The sequence below is a fragment of the Notamacropus eugenii genome, chromosome 3, assembly GCF_028372415.1.
Source record: "Notamacropus eugenii isolate mMacEug1 chromosome 3, mMacEug1.pri_v2, whole genome shotgun sequence".
Lineage (NCBI taxonomy): Eukaryota > Metazoa > Chordata > Mammalia > Diprotodontia > Macropodidae > Notamacropus > Notamacropus eugenii.
Window position 1 is genome coordinate 448,693,598 of NC_092874.1, and position 20,861 is coordinate 448,714,458.

General features: G+C 35.6%; 1 protein-coding gene across 3 annotated transcripts in view; it reads left to right on the top strand.

Annotated features, from left to right (window-relative positions):
• CNTN3 (contactin 3) overlaps nt 1–20,861 on the top strand; it is a 429,998-nt gene that overhangs the window by 367,000 nt on the left and 42,137 nt on the right. For 2 of the 3 annotated variants that reach the window (XM_072598650.1, XM_072598652.1), the window contains exons 12-13: nt 2,853–2,980; nt 4,864–5,039. In XM_072598650.1, the coding sequence (XP_072454751.1) occupies nt 2,853–2,980; nt 4,864–5,039 (304 nt within the window). The remainder of the gene's footprint in view (nt 1–2,852; nt 2,981–4,863; nt 5,040–20,861) is intronic. The other variant, XM_072598651.1, reaches the window with a different exon arrangement.

Genomic DNA, 20,861 nt, shown 5'->3' on the forward strand with positions numbered 1-20,861 from the left:
TTATTTTTAACTAATGACTTAGAATAAATAGGCTTATCATAACATTTAGTTGCCCATTGTCCTCTACTAAAGTCCTTAGATTCTCCAACAGAGGATGAAAGTGGTCCTATATTCTCAAAGACTATGCCAGTGGAATACCATCTCTGGCAGGTTTACCAAGCTGGAAAGTATTTGAATACAGGACAGGTACAGGATAGTCTGTCTACCTTTCAGCAGCCAAGTTTGCTAAGAGACAAAAGATAACTCACCAGGAGATTGGGCAAATGTTGAAATTTTCAACCATGGAAATACTTGAAGTTCATCTGTGAACATAGGCTTGTCCATCTGCATCTAGGAGAACCTCACATGTCAACTCCTCCAAACTCTTCACAGTACAGATAAGGGAATTGAAATCCAGGAAAATTGAGTAATTTACCTAATGTTATTTAGATAATATCAAAGGTCTAATTTGAACCTAAGTTTTCTACATTACAAAGCCCATACTATTACAGTGATTATGTGGAAAGAATATTATCTCTGGAGTCAAAGAACCTTGGTTCAAATCCTGCCTCTCATTTTTGGGCAAGCCATTTCAAATATCTGTGGTATTTGATGTGCCTTCCTGCTTCTGTAATAATATGAATCATTGAATATATACTCAGAAGACCAGTGTCAAGTCATCTCTACATTCTTCTTAGTCATGTAAATTTATGCACATTAAAATTGCTTAGCCTTACGGACATAGTAAGAGCTTAAGAAATACTGACTTGACTTGATCCTCTCTCACCCTCAGTTTCCTTATCTGTAAAATGGAGGCAAGAAAACTTGCAGTGACTACTTCAGGTTTATTGTGAGAGAAAGCCTTTTCCATTCTGTTGAACTCAATATCTACAAAAGATTTTCATTGTTCTTTACCCTTTTGCAACTAGCTGGGGTAAAATTTGTGACCATATTAATGTTTCTAAATCTACCAAGAGTTCAACTGTGGAAAAGATCTGCTCCAGCAAAGTAGTTAGCAAAGAATGAAGACTCTGGAATTTAACTGATCACAGGTATTTCATTGTTTGAACGTAAAGAAAAATGAAGCTGTACTTTGAAAAGTAGCATGTAAATAAATGAGGTTTAAAAGTAGGCACAGAAATTGATATAAGATTCTTCATGCTAGATTAGAGCCAGTGAGGTGACTTCTGTGTAGAAAACACTGACTTTGGAGTCAGGAAGACCCAAGTTCAAATCTAGCCTCAGATATTTCCTAGGCAAGTCAATTAACTTCTCTTACCCCAAGTATCTTCAACTGTAATAACAGCACATACTTCCAAAGGTTGTTGTGACTATCAAATTAAATAATATTTGTATCGTCCTTCACATAGTACCTGGCACATGAAAGGTGCTTAATAAATGCTTACTTCTGTCATTCATTACACAAATATGTATGATATGATTGCTATGTGCAAAATACTATGGTAGGTCCCTGGAAGATGCTAAGATAATTTAAACATAATGTCTGCCCTCAAGGACCTTAAAAATTTTAAATGATTTGATGAGCTGTATATACGAGCAAATGTTCAAGAGCTTAAAATATTTTGTTCAGATATTTAGAATGGCAGCTTCTACACAAGGCCTGCGCAACATATAGCCCATGCACCATGTGTGGCCCACCAAAGGCAGAAAAATGTGGTGTTGCCACTGTGCGTTCTCCTCTTTGTTACATGACACGTCACATGGCAACCAACCTTTGTCAGTCTGTCTCTGGTCCACCCTGAAGAAGATTAGCCTATTTTAATTTTGGCCCCTACCTACTGCCAAGTTGTGCAAGTCAGTTCTATAGAAAGCCTTCCCTAATCCCTCTTAATTCCAGTGCCTTTTCTATCAATTATTTCCTATTTATCCTGTATATTTCTTAATATTTATGGATTTTTTACTGAGTTCCTTGAGGGTGGGGACTATCTTTTGCCACTTTTTGTGCCTTCTGCTTAACTCAGCCCTAAGACATAGGTGACTTGAACATTTTTTTGATTGCTCTTGATTTTGTTGTGAAAAATGAATATTTCTCTCTTATGTTTAATAACTAATTATTGTGTTAGAACCAAGATTTCCCCCTTTTCTATTTCCTCATCCAGAAACCAAAATATGAGAAAACTCTCCTAGAGTTCTGATCAGTTAGTAAAAGAAATTCTAAACTTAGGCTATTAGGGTATTAGGTGTATTCCTGTATATTGTGTTTGCTCAGACAGGTCCAGAATTCTCCCTGTTATCAAGCCCAAAGATACAAAAGTTGATGTTTCTTTGACCAAGATGAGATTGACCTCTCATTGTGTTAGCTAATCCCAGTTGGTGACTATTTCCCAGGAACTCCTATTCTTCAAACGACATATAAGCTTGACCCCCCCCCCCCCCCAGCATTAGGGGTCTTTGATCTAAGAGAATTGGCCAAATGACCTTTCTTTTATTAATAATCTACTGGCCTTAATAAAAATGATTAAATTATTCAGAAATTATGCCTCTCAAACCTTTTTAGTAATCATCTCATTGTCTAAACTTTCAAGATACACCTCAGAAAATGCTTGGGGTTATCTTGAGAAAGGAACCCACAATAGATTAGCTATGTAATGATTTGTAGTTGAAAAATTTGAACAACTTAATAGTTCTTTCCCCACCTCATGTTGAAAGCATGCTAATTATTTTTAAAATTGCACTATTTTTTTCTAATTTTTATCACGTAAAGACATTATGATGCTAAGATCCCATTGCTTGGAGATATGCATCATGGATAAATACTATAATAAAATTTTTTATTTTCCTCAAATATATTTGAACTTTTATATACTTTCATATTGTCTTTTCTATTATCTTACTAATACTTTTCTTTCCAGGATAACTATTTTAAACAATGGAGGACTACAAATAGCCAATGTATCTAAGTTGGATGTTGGGACTTACACTTGTCTGGCTGAGAACCAGTTTGGGAAAGCAAGCAGCTCCACGCACTTAGTAGTTACAGGTATGATGGTGTTTTTTTTTCAGTTTATATTTCTTTTTTTCTTTTTTTTTGTTTACTTTTAGTTTTCAATATTCACTTTTTATAAAATTTTGGTTTCCAAATATTTCCCTGTCTCTTTCCCACCTTCCCAAAGATGTCACATAATCTGATATAGGCAATACATGTACCATATGCTACTGTTCTGCAAGATAAAAAATATGTCCTAAACTGCATAGAAAAAAACATTAAAGCTACTGAAGATTTCTTTACTTCATTCATACAAACTGTGTTGTGAAGGAACCATTTGTCCTCATGCTGCATTATGTCTCTTCATCCTTAAATACTGTACATACCTCTCCTCTTCCCCCAGTAGAATATAAGCACCCAGAAAGGGCTGGGTTTTTTTCTATCTACATCTTCCCAGAACTGTAACTAATCCTTTGCATCTAACACATACTGTAAAAATATAATTAAATTGGATTTTCAAAAGGAAAGATGGGTCAAATCTTCACTTTTTTCCACTGTAACATAATGTGAAACAATGGGCACATTATTAAGTGTGCTTTAATTATGTGCAATTTAATGATTTCCTTTTTTAAATTTTATTTTGTTTCAAACTTATGGAATAAAACAAACTTTTCCATAACATAGTATAGTGAAAAAAAATGGTTGTGAATGAAACCGCAAAATCTACTATGTATAATTTGGTGTTCCTTTTAAATATTCAACAAAATGATCATGTAAATTTCTTTTTTTTTCTTTTTTTCTTCTGTCCCCAACACACCCTATAGATGGCTACCATTAGATGCAAATAGCTATATGTGTATGTAAAATTAGTCTATACATACTATGTTTATCAGCTCTTTCTCTGGACACAGATACCATTTTTCTTCACATGTTCTTTATAGTTAATTTGGGCATTTATAATAGACAAAATAACTTATTTGTTTAAAGTAGTTCTTAATACATTACTTCTATGTCATGCATTTCCATGTAGATATTTTTATCCTATCATTTTGAGGTTATGCAAATTAGATTGTTTTCCTTTACATTATCTGTGCTATGGTAAGTTGTCTGGCAAATCTGTTTTGGTATCATTGAGAACTTCTTTGAGAATAGTTATGAGAATGTTCTTAACCAAGCAGTATTTTTAAGGTAAGAGGACAGAACAGAAAGGAAGAGAGAAGAAATGTATGCATTGAGTTTTATCCTGTAAATTGACTGTAAAGTTTTATACCTAAAATTCACCATACAGTATGAAGAGTGGAGGACTTAGAAGTAGAGAAACTGATCAAAAATCTGGTCTGTTACTTGTAAAGAGCAAAACATTTCACCTTACTAGACCTTGGTTTTCTAATTTAGAAAATGTCATGGTTGGACTTCCATCTATAAAAATCATTTTGTTTTGATTAACCTATTAACCTCTTTTCCCTTTTTGAATGAAGTATTTTAAATTCTTAGTAATCTGGTATCTATGGATTTATTTAAAGATGTGCAGAATATATTCTCTCCTTACTTTCATCACCTGTCAAAACTATTAAAGCATAGGGTTGCCCATTGGCTATCCCAAAGTCTGACTGTGAGTTTATGAGTCAGTAAAAATAACCTAGTCAATTCTGACTATGTAATTTTCATGCCTAACTTTCATTGCTAACTTTCCTTTAACCCTTAATTGCTCGATGATTTACCAGTGACAATATCACTATCTCATATTCTAAATGTTTCAATTTTTATGGTTATCTGTAATTTAAGCAAATCAATAAGGTTATTTGGTTAAAGCCCAATGTGAATAATGTTACTAGATAACAGGTCATCTGATTATCTGTTTGAATGTTAGTCTGACAATAGTGACTTTATTAATGTTTGAGCATCTGTGTTTTTTGTTTTGTTTTGTTTTCCTCTAGAGCCCACAAGAATAACATTGGCCCCATCCAACATGGATGTTTCTGTTGGAGAAAGTGTAATCCTGCCTTGTCAAGTTCAGCATGATCCCCTTTTAGATATCGTGTTCACTTGGTATTTTAATGGAAGCATCACAGATTTTAAGAAAGATGGATCTCATTTTGAGAAAGTAGGTGGGGTAAGTTATGGAAATTTACTTGTGCTATTAATATTATGTGGGCTATTAATATTATGTATTTCTATGAGATTCTTTTTTTTATTCAAATTCTGATGTTGCTCCAAACGTTGATCAGATCAAAACATTGCAGTTAACTGATACATTATTTTCCACACGTACAGATTTTAATTTGAAATTGCAGTTTCTTTGAGACCCAATATGGAAAGGTCAGCTTCTTTTATGAAGATACTCCTTGAGAGCAGGAACTAACTCTTATATAAATTTGTGTCTTTCACTGTAACTAGTAGATTATTTATGAATAGTGGAGAATCAAGAAAAAAGAGGGGGTAGCAATATTGAATTCAGACAAGGAAAATGTCAAATTAGACAGCATTGAAAGAAATATAGAAACTACATAATGCTTAAAAACAAGACATAATGAAATAATGAGTAGACAGTGAAACGTCAGTGTTTAATACATGCCCAGCAAATGGAACAGTTAAGAACACAAAGGAAAAGACAGTCATATAATAGGGGAAATGGTCAATAAGACCACAATTGTCTTGGTACACAGTTCTATTCATGGAAGGATTGGTAGTAGCCAGTTGAAAACCAGAGATAAACACTTTGAGATCCTGGGGTATCAAACTGTCTCAAAAGGCCAAAGGGAAGGAAATGAAATTGAAAGTAAAAGTGAAAAGATGAAAGAGAAAGAGAGAGAGAAAGAGAGACAGACAGACAGAGAGAAAGAGAGAGAGACAGACAGAGAGACAGAGAGACAGAGAGAGAGAGAGAGAGAGAGAGAGACAGAGAGAGACAGAGAAACAGAGAGACAGAGAGAGAGAGAGAGAGAGAGAGACATCTTTGAGTCACAGAAAGGGCTAATGTGTAATTTTCATTCTTTTCATCTCTAAATTCATGACTACTGAAAAGACCAGGTAAAGCAATAATTCACGGAATCCGAGTAGGAAGTGATTATTGTTTCATAGATAGAGAGCTTAAAAAAACTCAAGGGAAAGGTAACCCACTACTTCCTGAAGTGGCCTAATTCTCTTTCATTTAGTTTTCATTGGTAGGCAATCTTTGCCTCTGTCAGGACTAAAGTTGTCTCTCTGAAAATTAGTTCTATAGAGCTAGAGTTAGAAGTGATCTCAGACACCTTCCAATTCATGACCATCTTAATTTTTTGTAGTTTTTAGGCAAAGGCCAAGAGAGTTTAAGAGGCTTGCCAAAGATCTACAAATAACAGTAACAGAGATGTCTAGCTCTTAGTTTTGGGATCCTGCTATTATTGGTTTCTATAATTAATTGAGTATGTTGTTCCTTCCTTGAAACAAAACCTATGAGAGTAAAGCTTGAACAATGCTCATCTCCCTCCTTTCTTTCCCTCTAGTATAATGTTTTTGTGCCTCTTCAAGTGATGTAATTTACCCTTTTCTGCCTCCTCTTTTCCTCTTCTCCCTTTGCAACCTTACTTGTTTTTTGATCATCACATCAGTTAATTTATACCCACATCCCCTATCAATATATATCTCTTTTAAATATCATAATAAATATATAATTCTCAAAATTAACAAGTATCATCCTCCCATACAAGGATGTAAACAGTTTGCCCATATTAAATAACATTTTTCTTTTTTTTCCTGCTTACCATTTTATGCCTCTTTTGAGTCTTGTATTTGAAGATCAGATTTCCTATTGAGCTCTGGCCTTTTCATCAGGAAAATCTAAAAATCTTTTACTTCATTAAATTTCCATCTCCTTGCTTTAAAGATTATCCTCAGTTTTGCTGAGTGATTGATCCTTGGTTGTAGTCCAAGTTCCTTTGCCTAATGGAATATCATATTCCAGTCTCTTTGATCTTTTAATGTAGAAGCTGTATGGTCCTGTGTGATTCTGATTGTAGTTCCTTGATCTTTGAATTGTTCTTTTTGGCTGCTTGCAGTATTTTCTCCTAAACCTGATAATTCTAGAATTTTGAAACGATATTTCTTGGTGTTTTCAATTTGGGATCTCTTTCAGAAGGTGAATGGTGGATTCTTTTGATGACTATTTTGCCCTCTGGATCTAGGACAGGGCACTTTTCCTGTCTTTCCAGTGGACCAATAATTCTTAAGTTTTCTCTCCTGGATCTATTTTTCCAGGTCAGTTGTTTTTCCAATGAGATATTTTATGTTTTAGTCTATTTTTTTCATTCATTAGATTTTGTTTGACTGATTCTTAATGCTTCACAGAGTCTTTAGCTTCTACTTGCTCAATTCTAATTTTTAATGAACTATTTTCTTCAGTTAGCTTTTGTGCTTCCTTTTCCATTTGTTTAATTTTACTTTTTTAGGAGCTCATTGGTCAATTTTTATTCTGCCTCTCCAATTTGCTTTTAAAAATCTTCTTGAGCTCTTCTAAGATGCTTTTCAGGCTTGAGACCAGTTCATATTCACTTTTGAGGTTTCAGATGTGGATATAGTGTCAATGTTGTCTTCTTCTGATTTCATTTTTATCTTCCCTGTCACTATAATAACATTCTATGGTCTTCGCTTTTCTAATTTGCTTCTTATGCATGGTAATTGCCTTTTTTCTGGCTTTCAAAATGCATCTCTGCTTCTGGGGCACAGGAGGCTCTGCCCCATGTTTCTTGTGCTGGGAACTAGGGGCTTGGGTACTGGTTTTGTGTGCTATGGCCTCTGGTTCTTTAAATAGAAACTGTATAATGCTATACCTTACCTAATGCTGAGCTGGCTGGTGTGTGCCAGGGTTGAGACCAGGTGAAGACTATCCAAGTTTCCTCAGGGTTACACTGAAGCTTGTGGTGTGAGGTGTGGGGGTAGTGTGCTTTGGTTGCTGGAGATCTCCTCCTCCCCTAAGACTGTGCTAGAGCATGGGCAGGCTCATTAGTTGGTGAACTCCATCTATGCTGTTGTCTGCCCAATTCCCCTGGCTGTGCTAAGGCATGCCTGGAGTCCTAGTGTTGGTGTTTACTGGCTCCATCTCTTTTAGGTTCAGAATATCCTGCCAGTCTGATGAGTTGGGGCTTGCTGGGATCCCTCTGATACAGCCTCCCAAGCTAAAAGACTGCTGCACCCCTTCTGATGGCTCCACTATTCCAGGATTTTTTTCTGGGGTAATTTTCTCTAGGTTTTTCTAGGTCAACAAGGGAAGGGTGTTAGCAGTTACAATTTACTCTGCCATCTTGGCTCCCAGAAGTTCAAGTAGGTGACATTCAGACATTCATTCCTTGGACTGATAAACCCACAGGAGCAGCCACTGTTACTGCTGCAGGCCCCAGGCTTCTCTCTCACCCAGGTCCACTGGATTTCTGTCCTGTGCTGAGATGTTTGGAAGTAGGCACTGCTTCTGGTTACTCAGATTGCCCAGGCATTCCTGTTCAACTGTGGCCAAGTCCCAGTTGATGCAGCCCATATGCTTTGCATTCCCCCAGCCCCATGTAACAGATTCTTCCCATTGACCTTTTAGACTTTTCTGGCCTGGAAATCTGCCACGTTCTGTCTTCTAGTTTTTTCTGCCACTCTAAAATTTGTTCAGATTCACTTTTTAGTGGTATCTGAAGGAATTTGTAGAAGAGTTCAGGTGAATCCCTACTTTCACTTCACCATCTTGGCTCTGCCCTCTATTTTCCAGGTTTTTTTTTAAACATAAATGTAGCTTTTAATTTGCCAAAAGTTATGTTTTTCTATAGTTTCAATTTAGTAATGTGATTTTTGTTTTTCTATTAATATGAATTGTTATGTTCATAGTTTTTCTAATATTGAACCAACTCAATTTCTGATAAAAGTCCAATATTGATTATAATAAATCCAATACATTAACAAATTCTCTGAGCTAACATTTTTAAAATTTTTTTTCACTGATATTAGTGATACTAATCTTTGTTTTTCTTCTATGACTTTACTTTCCCAGATGTAGTTAGAAGAATCATTTTTGTCTCATCGGAGCAGCTTAGTAGGATGTCATCTTTCTTATTTTTTAAATAAAATGTAAAATTGGAATGTATTATTCCTATAGATTTTTATTTAGATGTGTGAATTCATCAGGAATCCATCTTTTTTTGGAAATACGTTTGCACATTTTTATTTATTTTTATGATCTTATATTATTTTAATTCTCTATTTTTTCTTCTGATAATTTGGCTATTTATATTATTTTTTAACTACTCATTCATTATATTTAAGATTTCATACTAGCTAGCATTAGGTAAAATATTTCCTAATAAAACCTTTCCTCTCATTTATTATGAATTATTCTTACTTTTTCATTTTTTAATAATGGTGACTGGATTCTCACTTTTAAATCCTATTAGCTAACATTTTTGTTAGATTTTTTAAAAATTCTGCTCCAAGTTTTATTTTTTTGTTCTGTTTTAAAATGCCCATATTTTCTTTAATCTTCAGAATTCCCATTCCCCCACCCCCCTTTTTTTTAAATTTGTGACCTTGGGGCGAGGGAAGATATGAGTTCAGTTTGGGACACTTTGAATTTAAGAGAGCTATGATACATCTGAGATATCCAGTAAGCAGATGCATAAGCAAGACTAGCAATAGGGAGAGGGGTTAGGGATGAATAAATAATTCTGGGAATAATTAGTGTAAGGATGATAATTGAATCCAAAGGAACAAAATCAAGCAAAATCATAAAAAGGAAGAAGAAGGTTCAGGATAAGACCTTGGGGAAGACCTATGGTTTATTGCTCTCATCTAGATGTAGATATAGGAAAGGAGAGTAAGAAGTTGTCAGAGAGGTAGGACCAGAAGTAGAAGAGAGAACTTTAGAGATATGCATTTTGCATCAGGACAGCTTGACTGGTGTCATAAAAGCTTTCTGTGACATCTCGGTGTAGTAATTGCCTTTAATGTAATTGCCAGTTGTTTCTACGAATTATTTTTAGACCCACCTGTTCTTTGGGATTATTTCATTTAGATACAACTTAGCTTTATATTCCTTATTTATTGATTACATTTTGTATTGTATTGTAATTAAGAAGAAGATACTTCTCATAGTTCTACTTTTCTGCATTTGTTTGTGAGATTTTTATGCACAAATGCATGGACAATTTCTGCAAATGTTCCAGGAACTAATGAGAATTCTGTATACCCCAATATATTCCTACTCATTAACTGTCAAAGATCCATCATATTTAACTCTTCTAAAATTCTATTCAAGTTTTTATATTGTTTATTGTTGTGATTTCTGATAAACTTATCTAAATACAAAATGGATATACGAAGATTCCCAAATATTAGAATGTTGCTGACTATTTTGCCCTACATTTACTCTTTGTTCCAATAGATCTGGGAAGTTTTCTTTTATGAGTTCTTGAACTCTGGAATGTAGGTTTATTTGTTTGGTCATGGTTGTTAGGGAATCTGATGATTTTTAAATTATTCCTCCTTGATCTGTCTTCCTCATCTGCTGTTTTTGATAGTAGATACATACCTGATATTTTCTTCACTTTTTAAAAAATCTTTTGACTTTGTTCTAATATTCTTGGTTGCTTCAGAGACATGCAACTATTTTTCTTCCATTTTAATTTTTAAGAAGTCCACTAAAATATTACTTTGGTAAGGTTTTCTACTATCTAATCTAAATTATTTAGGTTTCCTTTCAATTTTTTTCCTCCCAAGCTCTCATTTCATCTGTCTCTTGATTTATTTTCTTCAGCCTTTCTTGTAGTCTTTAAGTCCAAACCATTTTTTACCTCTCCAAAGTTCTCTTTGAATTTCTTCTGAGTTTTCTCCATTATTCTGCTTTTTACTCTTTGACATTCAGTTCACTCATAATTTTTACTTACTCTTATTTTCAGTGTCATTTCAGTGTTATTTCTTGCTTTTGGATTTTGGCCTAAGTCTTTTGGATTGGCCTGGCATTGCTTGGTTTTGACCCTTATGGTCAGGTGGCCACTATAATCTGGAATTTCTGATATCAGAAATCCAGAAATGCTATCTTCTCCCTCAAATTCAATTTGTATCTCTGTCTGCTTTGTGACCACTGTGGATTAAAACCTCAGCTACATTTTTTTCTCCTCTTTGCAAAATCTTCACTAAAGATTTAGTTCTATCAGCTCTGCTAATGTGTGAGACCACATTGGTGGAGCACTAATGACTGGGCTCTTCCTCTTGCTGCAGGTCCCTGTAAAGAGAGCTGGGTATTCAGATGTTTCAATGCTTTGGCTCATAGAGATCGGGGGATAAGGATGTGGCATCAAGTGTCCAATTATTAGAGGTGATATTGGGTCATGATGCCCAAGTGAGTGTTCTTTCCCCACCTCTCATTATCTTCACTAGCTTTTTGTTAGGTTACTGGAGTACAGATTGGTTTCCCTGATGTAAACCCTTGCCTTTCTCACCATGCTTATTCCATATTTAACAATGATTGAACTGACTTTGTTGGTGAGACTCCCCTACCAGAATCTCCCCTTCTGAATCACTGTCTTGTTTTGGTAGAGGGGCTTGGGTAGCTCAATGAAACTATGAGCTATGCCATGCATGGTCACCCAAGACAGACTGGCCATAGTGGAATGACCTGATAAAGGGTAATTTACTGGACAAGGAAATGACAGACCACCCCAGTCTTTTCTAATTGTGGTGCTGGAGAAGACTTTTGACAACCCCTTGGACAGCAAGAAGATCAGATCAGTCAATACTTAAAGAAACTAACTGTGACTCTTCACTGGAAAGTCTAACACTGAAGATGAAGCTTAAATACTTTGGTCACATAATGAGAAGACATGACTTTTTGGAAGACACTGTTGTTGGCAAAGATTGAAGGCAAAAGGAGAGGGTGATGGCAGCATACAGGGATAGTGTCATGGAAGCAACAAACGTGAGTTTGGATAGACTTAGGGAGAAAGTGGAGGACTGAAGGCCCTGGCATGCACAATCTGAGGGGTCAGGAAGTCAGACATGACTTAATGAATGAACCACAACAACAAACCAGCCTCTACCTCCTTTGTGCTGCCTTTTTGTGTAGTTTTGAACTGGACAAAGGAGCTGACTTCCATCTCTTTTCATTTTCCCATACGTGATCATTCTACAACCCTTTTCAGACGTTCACTGAAGTTGTTGTGGGAGAGCTCTGACCTTTCACAGGGTAGTCTTAGTGTCTCACTATATAGCCTTGGGGGGTTATCTGGGTCACAGAGAAGTTAAATGACTTGCTCAGAGTCGCAAAGCCAGGATGTGGCAGAGGAAGAACTGGGACTGTGGTTTTCCTGACTCTAAGGTAAATACTTCATGAACTATTCTACATCACCATAGTAATGAGCTTTATAAAGTGACCTATACTTTGAAGCTGTTTTTGAATGGGGCCACATGATAGAAATAAAGACTATAGATCAAAATTGCACGGTTTTTTGAGTTTGTGAATAAAGTAATGATCAATTATAATGCATTGATGGGGGTAGGGAGAGAGGGCAGATAAACGACTCATTGTAAATCCACCATGTTATTAGCCAGATGGATTCATTTAACCAAATGACTTTCTCTGATTTATCTATAAAATAGACACCTTGGGGTAGAATCTGTTTTGCTGACCTTGAAGGGGAGAAGACTTAGGTTTGACTCTATCTGAAAGCACTCGCTGACTATATGACTCTTTTAAGCTTCCTAACCCAGTGGTGGGGAACCTGCTGCCACAAAATGGCCTAGAAGCATCAGGTTTCCCTCCCCCCCCCCCCCCCCGCCCTAAACCTCAGTTTCCTGAGCTACACAGTGGCGACCCTAATAGCTCATAGGATTGTAATCGTCAGTGTCAAGTGAGACAATGTAAATAAAATTGCAAACTAAATCACGCTAAAGATGTCAACAATAGTAATAATGGGTAGCTCGATGCCTCAGAGGATGGAGTGCTGAGCCCCGAGTCAGAAAAACCTGAGTTCAAATGTGACCTCAGACACTTACTAGCTGTGTGACCCTGGGCAAGTCACTTAACCTCTGTTTGCCTTAATTTACTGGCTAAGGAGATGGCAAATCATTCTAGTATCTTGTAATGTTAATTAGAGTTAAAGATCTGCCCTGTCCATTGCCCTTTAATAGGCGTCACCTGGAGCCCATTAAGGAGAACATGATTAGGGTGGCTTGTTTTGTAAGAATACCCACAACTTTTGTTAATTAATGAGGCCCTAGATCAGGAAGGCTGTGCCCTCTGGCACAGTGTACATATATACCCTAAGGTGAGGTTTTGCTTTGGGGGAGGCTTCTTTGGTAGAAGATTCTTCTGCCAGATGAGACTCAGAGTAGCTGGGCCCTGCCTCTCCCCTTTGAAAACCGAGATGTGGGTGCTTCTCTCTCTGGTAAGTATGTATGTATGTAATGATCAGACAACTGGATCTGTCTGTTGATCTGTGATGTATGTATTGCTTATGGTCAGACAGTTAGAAGCCCGGTCTGTTGATCTTTATTTCTCCGCTTGTATTTTCTCTCTTGGTGAATGTAATTAAAGAAGATTGTTGACCCCTCAAAAGTTGCTTTCCTCTTAGAAAAGCAGATCTAAGAACCTGTACAGCAGACCCTCCTGTGTATGTGGGGTGCTTGCTGCTACGTATCTTTGCTAAAAATATCTTCATGGACAGTTTGGTCTAAGGGGTCACAAAGAATCAGACACAATTGAGCAGCAGAAACAGTAATAGAAATAACGATAATAATGCGAAAAACAGTAATTGAAGTAGCTCTTTGTCTTCTTTTTAGTGTTCAGTTCATATATTTTTTGTTTGTTCATATGTTCAGTATCCTTTCTTCGTTTTAGATTTTCATTTCATTACCACCCCCACCCCTACAGTCAAAAACACCTACAATGCTCACAGCCCTCTCAGCTTGAGTTAAGTGGTTTAGCCTTTGTTAGTAGGAACGGGAAAATAGGTTTAAAAATCACCTTTGTATGGTGCTGCTACAATGTAGTTACTCATATTTGTTTTATTTGTTGACTTTTTCTTTTTGATTTTGAATTTTAAAAGAAGTTAATTATTTTTGTATATATATACATATACATATATATATGTATATACATATATATATATATACATATATATATATATAAATTAATCCTAAACATCATGGTTAAGCTTTGAATAATGATTTGGGTCCAAGCATATTTCTTTAATTAAAAGTCACAATTTAATTACAGACTTCCCCAAATAACTAGATTATTGCCATTTGCATCCATTTATTTTCATATGTAGATATCCTAAGCATAATGGAAAGATCACTGGATTAGTCAGGAGACCAGGGTGGCAGTCCTGGCTCTGATATGTACTAGTTGTATGACCAGTCCTGTCACTTTAGCTCTGAGAACCTCGGTTTCCCCATCTGTATAATTAGAATAATGGTATTTTCTCCGTTCTCCTCACAGCACTATATTCAGAAAATTATTTCGTAAGCTACAAAGCCCAAAGTAAATATAAGCTGCTTTGATCAATGTACACTATTATGAAGAAAAATTCCCAAATGATTATTTTTTTCTTAGAAGACATTAAGAGAATTAGAGTAATAGAATGATAGAATAAAATTGGGAATGTGAACCACAGGAGCATCTTGACATTTTTTTGAGCCAGATTCTTAAGCCTTCTTCATCCAATCACTTCCCCTCTGATCGGATTGTCAGGGTCCAATTAAAAGGTTTCTAAAGCTGGTAGGGTGAAAGAAGATGTACATATCTTTTGATACTTTGTATTTAATATTCTTAAATTATATTAAGATCTTCAAATGAAGTTAGACACTGTAGCAGGCTTTTCTCCCTTACCTTGTGGCCACTTCAGGTTTTTTTCCCCTGTTCTTTTCATAGAAAAATGCTAATCATGAACAGTTATCAAGATCAGATCTATTCCTCATATAAATGTGAAAGGAAGACTTAGATTTATAAGATAATATACTTTTGACATCCTAGGAGCACAGGGAACTGATAAACTCAGAACTTGTAGACGTATTGAAGAATGCCAAACACTAGCTACACTAACAGGCAAAAGGAAAGAATGAAGGTTCCCACTTGATTGGGCTTTCCCCTGAAATCTAAAAATCTATAGATCAAGGACTCCCTATTTGCAAAACACACTGTTCTCAATATTGCAGAATAGCTGTGTTTAGGTTTTTTGTTTGTTTTTTTGAAGAAAAAAGGTCTCAGATTCAAGGAACCAAACAGGATGGATATATTTAGTGTTTCCTTTTCATCTACTTTAGCATGTTAGATCAGGCTTGTTGCCAGTAGAACGGTCTATTGATGGCCAAAAAGTAATCTCAAGTCAAGTCTTCCATCATCTTTCATCATTTTCAGTGTGACTTTGAGGTGGAGAAGATCTGATAGCCTGCAACCATCGTGAGACAGTGTTTAACTCTGGAATTGACCTTTCTCACGCAGGGACACTGTTGTAGGTGTTATGGGAACCTCTGTGAGGAAATGATTAAAATCATAAGCGTGCCCCTCAGCCACTATTTGAGTTTTCACAGATGCTTCAGTCTTTAAAGGAGAGGAATAATTTTCTGTCTTCCATTAAAAAATAATTACAAACACTTAGCTGAGTTAATTCTGAATAGGTTGCAGTCTTACTGAAATATCCTACAAAATGTAGATTATAGAAAGATTTTCTATAGCACGATGCATACAGTGGGTGATCAGCTCAAATTTGAATTCATGAATAAAAATCTTATCAAATAACTGTTTTTCTTTCATCTAGTAAGTAGCATGTGACTTATTTAGTAATTGCACATTGAATTCTAAGGGACATACCAAAGGAACAATTTGGATGAGTTACCTAAAATTTTGGAAAACGTAAGAGTCAAAATTTGAGATTAAGGTCTCTTATCTAAAAAGTATTCAAGTTTGCCATAGAATAATCTGAAATATCTTAACAGTTTTGTGACTCTTATCAGTCACATTAATTCAGTGTAGTCCCTAGAGGCTTATATTCCTCACAGGTAAATATGGTGGTTGGACTTAAAATCATGAATTTTGGCTTTGATACCTACTACCTATGTGTCCTTAGTCCATTTTGTCTCTTGTACCCTCAGCTTTCTCATGTGTAAAATAACGTCTGATCTACAAGATCTCTTTGGTACTTTCCAGTGCTAAAATTTGTAATCCTCTAGCACTTATGATCTTGGTAATTTTTATAACAATACTGACTTATATAGTCTTAGTTTACTGAAACTACTATATAAAAATAATTAAAGACAATTAACTTGAATTGAACAACATGACCTGAAATATGAAAAATGGATTAATGAATGAAATGATCATCACTTACTCTATTATATATACATTGTGCTAGGTACTAACATGAATAATAATGTTGCTCCCATTCTATCCATAGAGGAATATTCCTTGTCTCACACAGTCTTCCATTCAGTTTATAAGTTGTACTGTGAATTTGATTTTGAGTAGAAAATTTTATACTGTCCTTGATTTCTAGTTTCAATACAGCCTGTATGACGTGTGAGGAAGCCCAAGAAATAGTTGAAATTTTCAATATGTCAGTATTGTAATAACCACATCAGATTAGTTTCCCTGTATTAGTGAAAAGATTATACTATTTTTGGTACAAAAGAATGAAAGTTTTGAACCACTCAATTCCTGGGCATCATCTACTTAGGTAATCAAACAAATGAGAGCTCAAGTTCAGGCAGCTAGGTGGCTCAGTGCATAGTTCTGGCCTTGAAGTCAGGAAAGTTTAATTTCAAATTCTTCTCCCAGCACTTCCTTAGCTATGAGACCTTGGGCAAGTCACATAATTTCTTGCAACCTCAACTTCCTGATCTGTAAAGTGAAGGTCATAATGATACCTATCTGGTTGGATTATAGTGAGAATCAAATAAGATAACATATGTTAAGTGCTTCATTAACCTTAAAACATTATAGAAATGCTAGAGATTATTGTTAGAAAGTGTTAAAAATCGCTTTCAGTGATCAAACCATGCTTCAGTGACTGCTGATTATTTCTCTTCCTTCCATCAACTTGATAGGTTTTGATAAAGGTGAAGTTGTTGCTGACGTTATCATCACTCTTAGAAAAGATTTCATTTGGGTAGCCCAAGATACAGTTGTGAGACTGCATCTGTTTGCTGATTCTAAGTGGCTTTTTGCTTTGTAACCTCAGCACACTTACCTCAATGCCTGGCACATAGTAAGTGTTTAATAAAAGCCTGTTGATTGATTGATTGCACCTTGGCAGTTGATACCATGAACCATAGTGCTGAAATACTGTGCTGTTCCAGCTACTTCCAAGACACCTGGAAATGATTGACATAGGATGTCAAGGTTTGGAGGCAATGGGGCGAGATGTTGCATGATGAATATTTGAAGTTAGGTGATAATATGGTGTTTACAGAGATAAAAAGGGAAAAGAACCACCCATTCAACCTTGCTACCTGAACAGCAAACAAAGTATTTTTTTTTTTGAGCTAGGAAATTGTGCTTTTGACAGTCCACTGGAAGCATTTCCATTCAGAATCCTTACTAAAGGACATATTTTTGCTCCTAATTTGTCATTTTAAAGGTCCATATTGAATTGACATTTCCTATTTCAGAAGTTTCCTTCTTCCAAGATTGATAAGCTGTAATTTTCCACTATAAGGTACCTATCACAGTATTCTTTAGTATCTGTATAATTAGGAATAATCCACTTGATTATTTTACATAAACAATCATTTGAAATATCTTTCCCTATGAATACAAAGAACCTTTCGATTACATCTCAATTTTTAAATCTTCTTGTTAAAAAAACCACAGGGAAAACCAGTCCAAAGATAATAGATCACAATCCAGCATCATTATAAATACGGATGATATTTCTCTTAACATTTCAAAGATGAGACAGGTTATGAGTTTGTTTGCACATGCCATATTCATTACAAATAAGTGTTGCTTGAGAGAATAACTGTTATGACTACTCAAAGAAATATCAAGTCCTAAACATTTCTTCATCCTCCTTCTCTTCTTCCTCTTCTTTTTTTTTTCTTGATGAGAACCTGAAAAAGTGACTGAAAATGGTTCTGGTATATTGATAGAAGGCTACAATGTGTCAAAAGTTAATTAATTTATAAGTTAGTAGTTGATAAGCATGTCTGAGTGACTGTAGTTCAAAGTTATTTTTGAGAAAACATTTAATACTAATATGTGGATCCAATTCCTTTTCTATAAAAGAAAAGCTCTTTATATGTCTTCTTTACCTGACTACTCATTTTCAAAGAAATCAATAAGGAAAGAGAGAAATAAAAACTTCCCCCCTAGGAATACTTTCCTTGATGTTATTTGATAGAAAAACTGCTAAACTTCACTGGAAATAAATAAAAAAATCCTCTAGAAACAATATTCTGCCTCTAGTATATGTCAAGGTGAGAAGACTGGAAAACCTTCCAAAGGTCAGGCAGTACTGAAGATTTTTCTTTGAGGATAATTCCTTTAAAAATAAGAAACCTTTGAAAAGAGGGAAAAGGTTAAATTTGAGAGATTAATTTACAAGCAGCTCTTCTTGAAAGTTTGTGTAATTAGAGTTATTAAAAATATATTCCTATACTCATCCTTTTTGAACTTTGTCATGGCATTTAGACAAGCCTTTCTCGTGTGTGTGTGTGTGTGTGTGTGTGTATGGATGGGTGTAGACAGACAAGTTCTACAGTTTGTCTATATATCACAATATGAGAGAAAGACACCCTTTATTATATTTTTTCAAGTGTAAGTGGCTATTCTGATACATTGAGTGCTAATAGATCTCATATGAGATTCTGCAGTATTTTAGAGTGGTGATGGAGTTTGTAGATATGAAGAAGAGGTGAGTAAAGGGTTGAGAGTGAAGGGAAGCATGATAATTGGAGCTCTCCTGAATAGTTCTCTAGGAGAGGCAGTTACCAATCAGCACAGTAGGGTGTTATGGCAGAATTTTCTCCATGTCTATAAGTCAGTTGATGAGTCTATGGAGAAGATAGTTAACACTGGATTGGCATTTGTGTATGTTCTTGGTCACATTTTTTTGTACAAATTAATAAATATGTACTACTTCCTAAATCATGTGAATTTATACTCCTTGAAGCCAGAGAAATTTTCTTTTTTGTCCATGTCTCTCCAATGTCTAACACAGAGCAGATGCTTAGTAAATGAATGATTATTGATTGATCTATTGAAATTGATTATTTGATGTCAGAATTCTGATATTACAGAGTACACGTGTGCACTTCTAACTTCACTGGTGTGGATTCTTCTATCAATGCACACAGCACTGGTTCAAAGTATTATCAGTCTTGGATCTTGGTCTCTTTTTCAACAACCTTGGAAATTAATTCTTCAGCACCCTTACAATTACGTTGTAATCTCCAGTATAAATCTTCTCTTTGCAAACTTTATCTAATCTAACTGCTGCACCATTTGGATTCTCTTTTGTACCATGTTTAATTCCTCCGTAAGCACCACTGGAACTCTGATGTTTTATTTTTGTTTGGTTGTTTCAGCTGTGTCTAAGGCTTTGTGACCCCATTTAGGGTTTTCTTGGTTAAGCTACTGGAGTGGTCTATCATTTCCATCTCCAGCTCGTTTTACAGATGAGGAACTGACGTAAAGAGTGTTGAGTGACTTGGCCTGAGTCACACAGCTAGTAAGTGTCTGAGGCCAGATTTGAACTCATGAAGATGAGTCTTCCTAACTTCAGTTCCAGCAATCTATTCACTGCACCACCTAACTGCCCTGCTCTGAAACTCTGATGTTAGGGTTTAAATATAATGGCTAAAACTGTTGCAAATCATTTCTGTTGTTATTCTATTTCATTTTTATCATTTCATTTTCAAAATTGAGGGCAGTAGAGATGATTTTGTTTAGTTGGGTCTCCCACCAAGCTTTCTTTAAACTGATTTTTATCTCCATTGCTTCTTTCAACTTTATATAGTAATACTGCTTATATCCTTCCATTTTTCATCATCATAAGAGTGTGCAAATGAATTTACATTCTAAACCGGTTCATATTCCAAACCAGGTATTGCCCTAAGTTTCCAAGTATCTCCACTTAGTGATTAATTATTGTTACATTCATTGGAAGAATTGATTTTATTAGTTAAACATTAAATTATGTAATTTGTTATTATAAGATTTCTTCATTTGCATTCTATTTTTCCATCAAAAATTAAACATGTACATGTATTCTGGTTTCAATTTGTTGACATGCAGTATTTCTCTGATATGTGTCTATGTATGCACATACATATATGCTATAAATCATTTCAAGCCAACAAGCATTTTTAAAGCGCCAGACAATGTGTTGAGCAATGGATGTAAAAATAAAAACAAAATGATGAGCCATGCTCCCAAGGTACTACTGGTCTAATAGGAGAAAGAGTGACGTATAAGCAAGCTATATACTTGATCAATATGGAGATTCTACATCTAGGGGGATCAGGAAAGGCTTCTTATGGAAGCTGTGACTTGAATGCAGCCAAAGAGGAGACTAGGAGATGAAGTTGAAGGAGAGAATTCCAGACGTTGGGAGAAGCCAATGAACATGCTCAGAATTGGGAGATGGAGTGTCTTATTTGAGAAACAGTGAGGAGGCCAGTGTCAGTGTTTTGCATAGTGGGTATGTAAGTAAGGTGTAAGAAGACTGGAAGATCCGAGCTTGTGAAGGGCTTTGAACACTGAACAAAAGATTTTCTGCTTCCTCCCAAAGGTAATAGGGAGTCATTGAATAAAAGGGATGAAAATTGTCAGATCTGCACTTTAGGAAGGGTAATTTGATAACAGAATAGAGAATGTACTAGAGAGGTAAAAGACTTGAAGAAGGGAGACCAACTAAAAGGCTAATATAGTGGTTGATGTGTGAGGTGATAAGGGACTAGAAAAGGGTGATGATGATGAGAGTTGGGG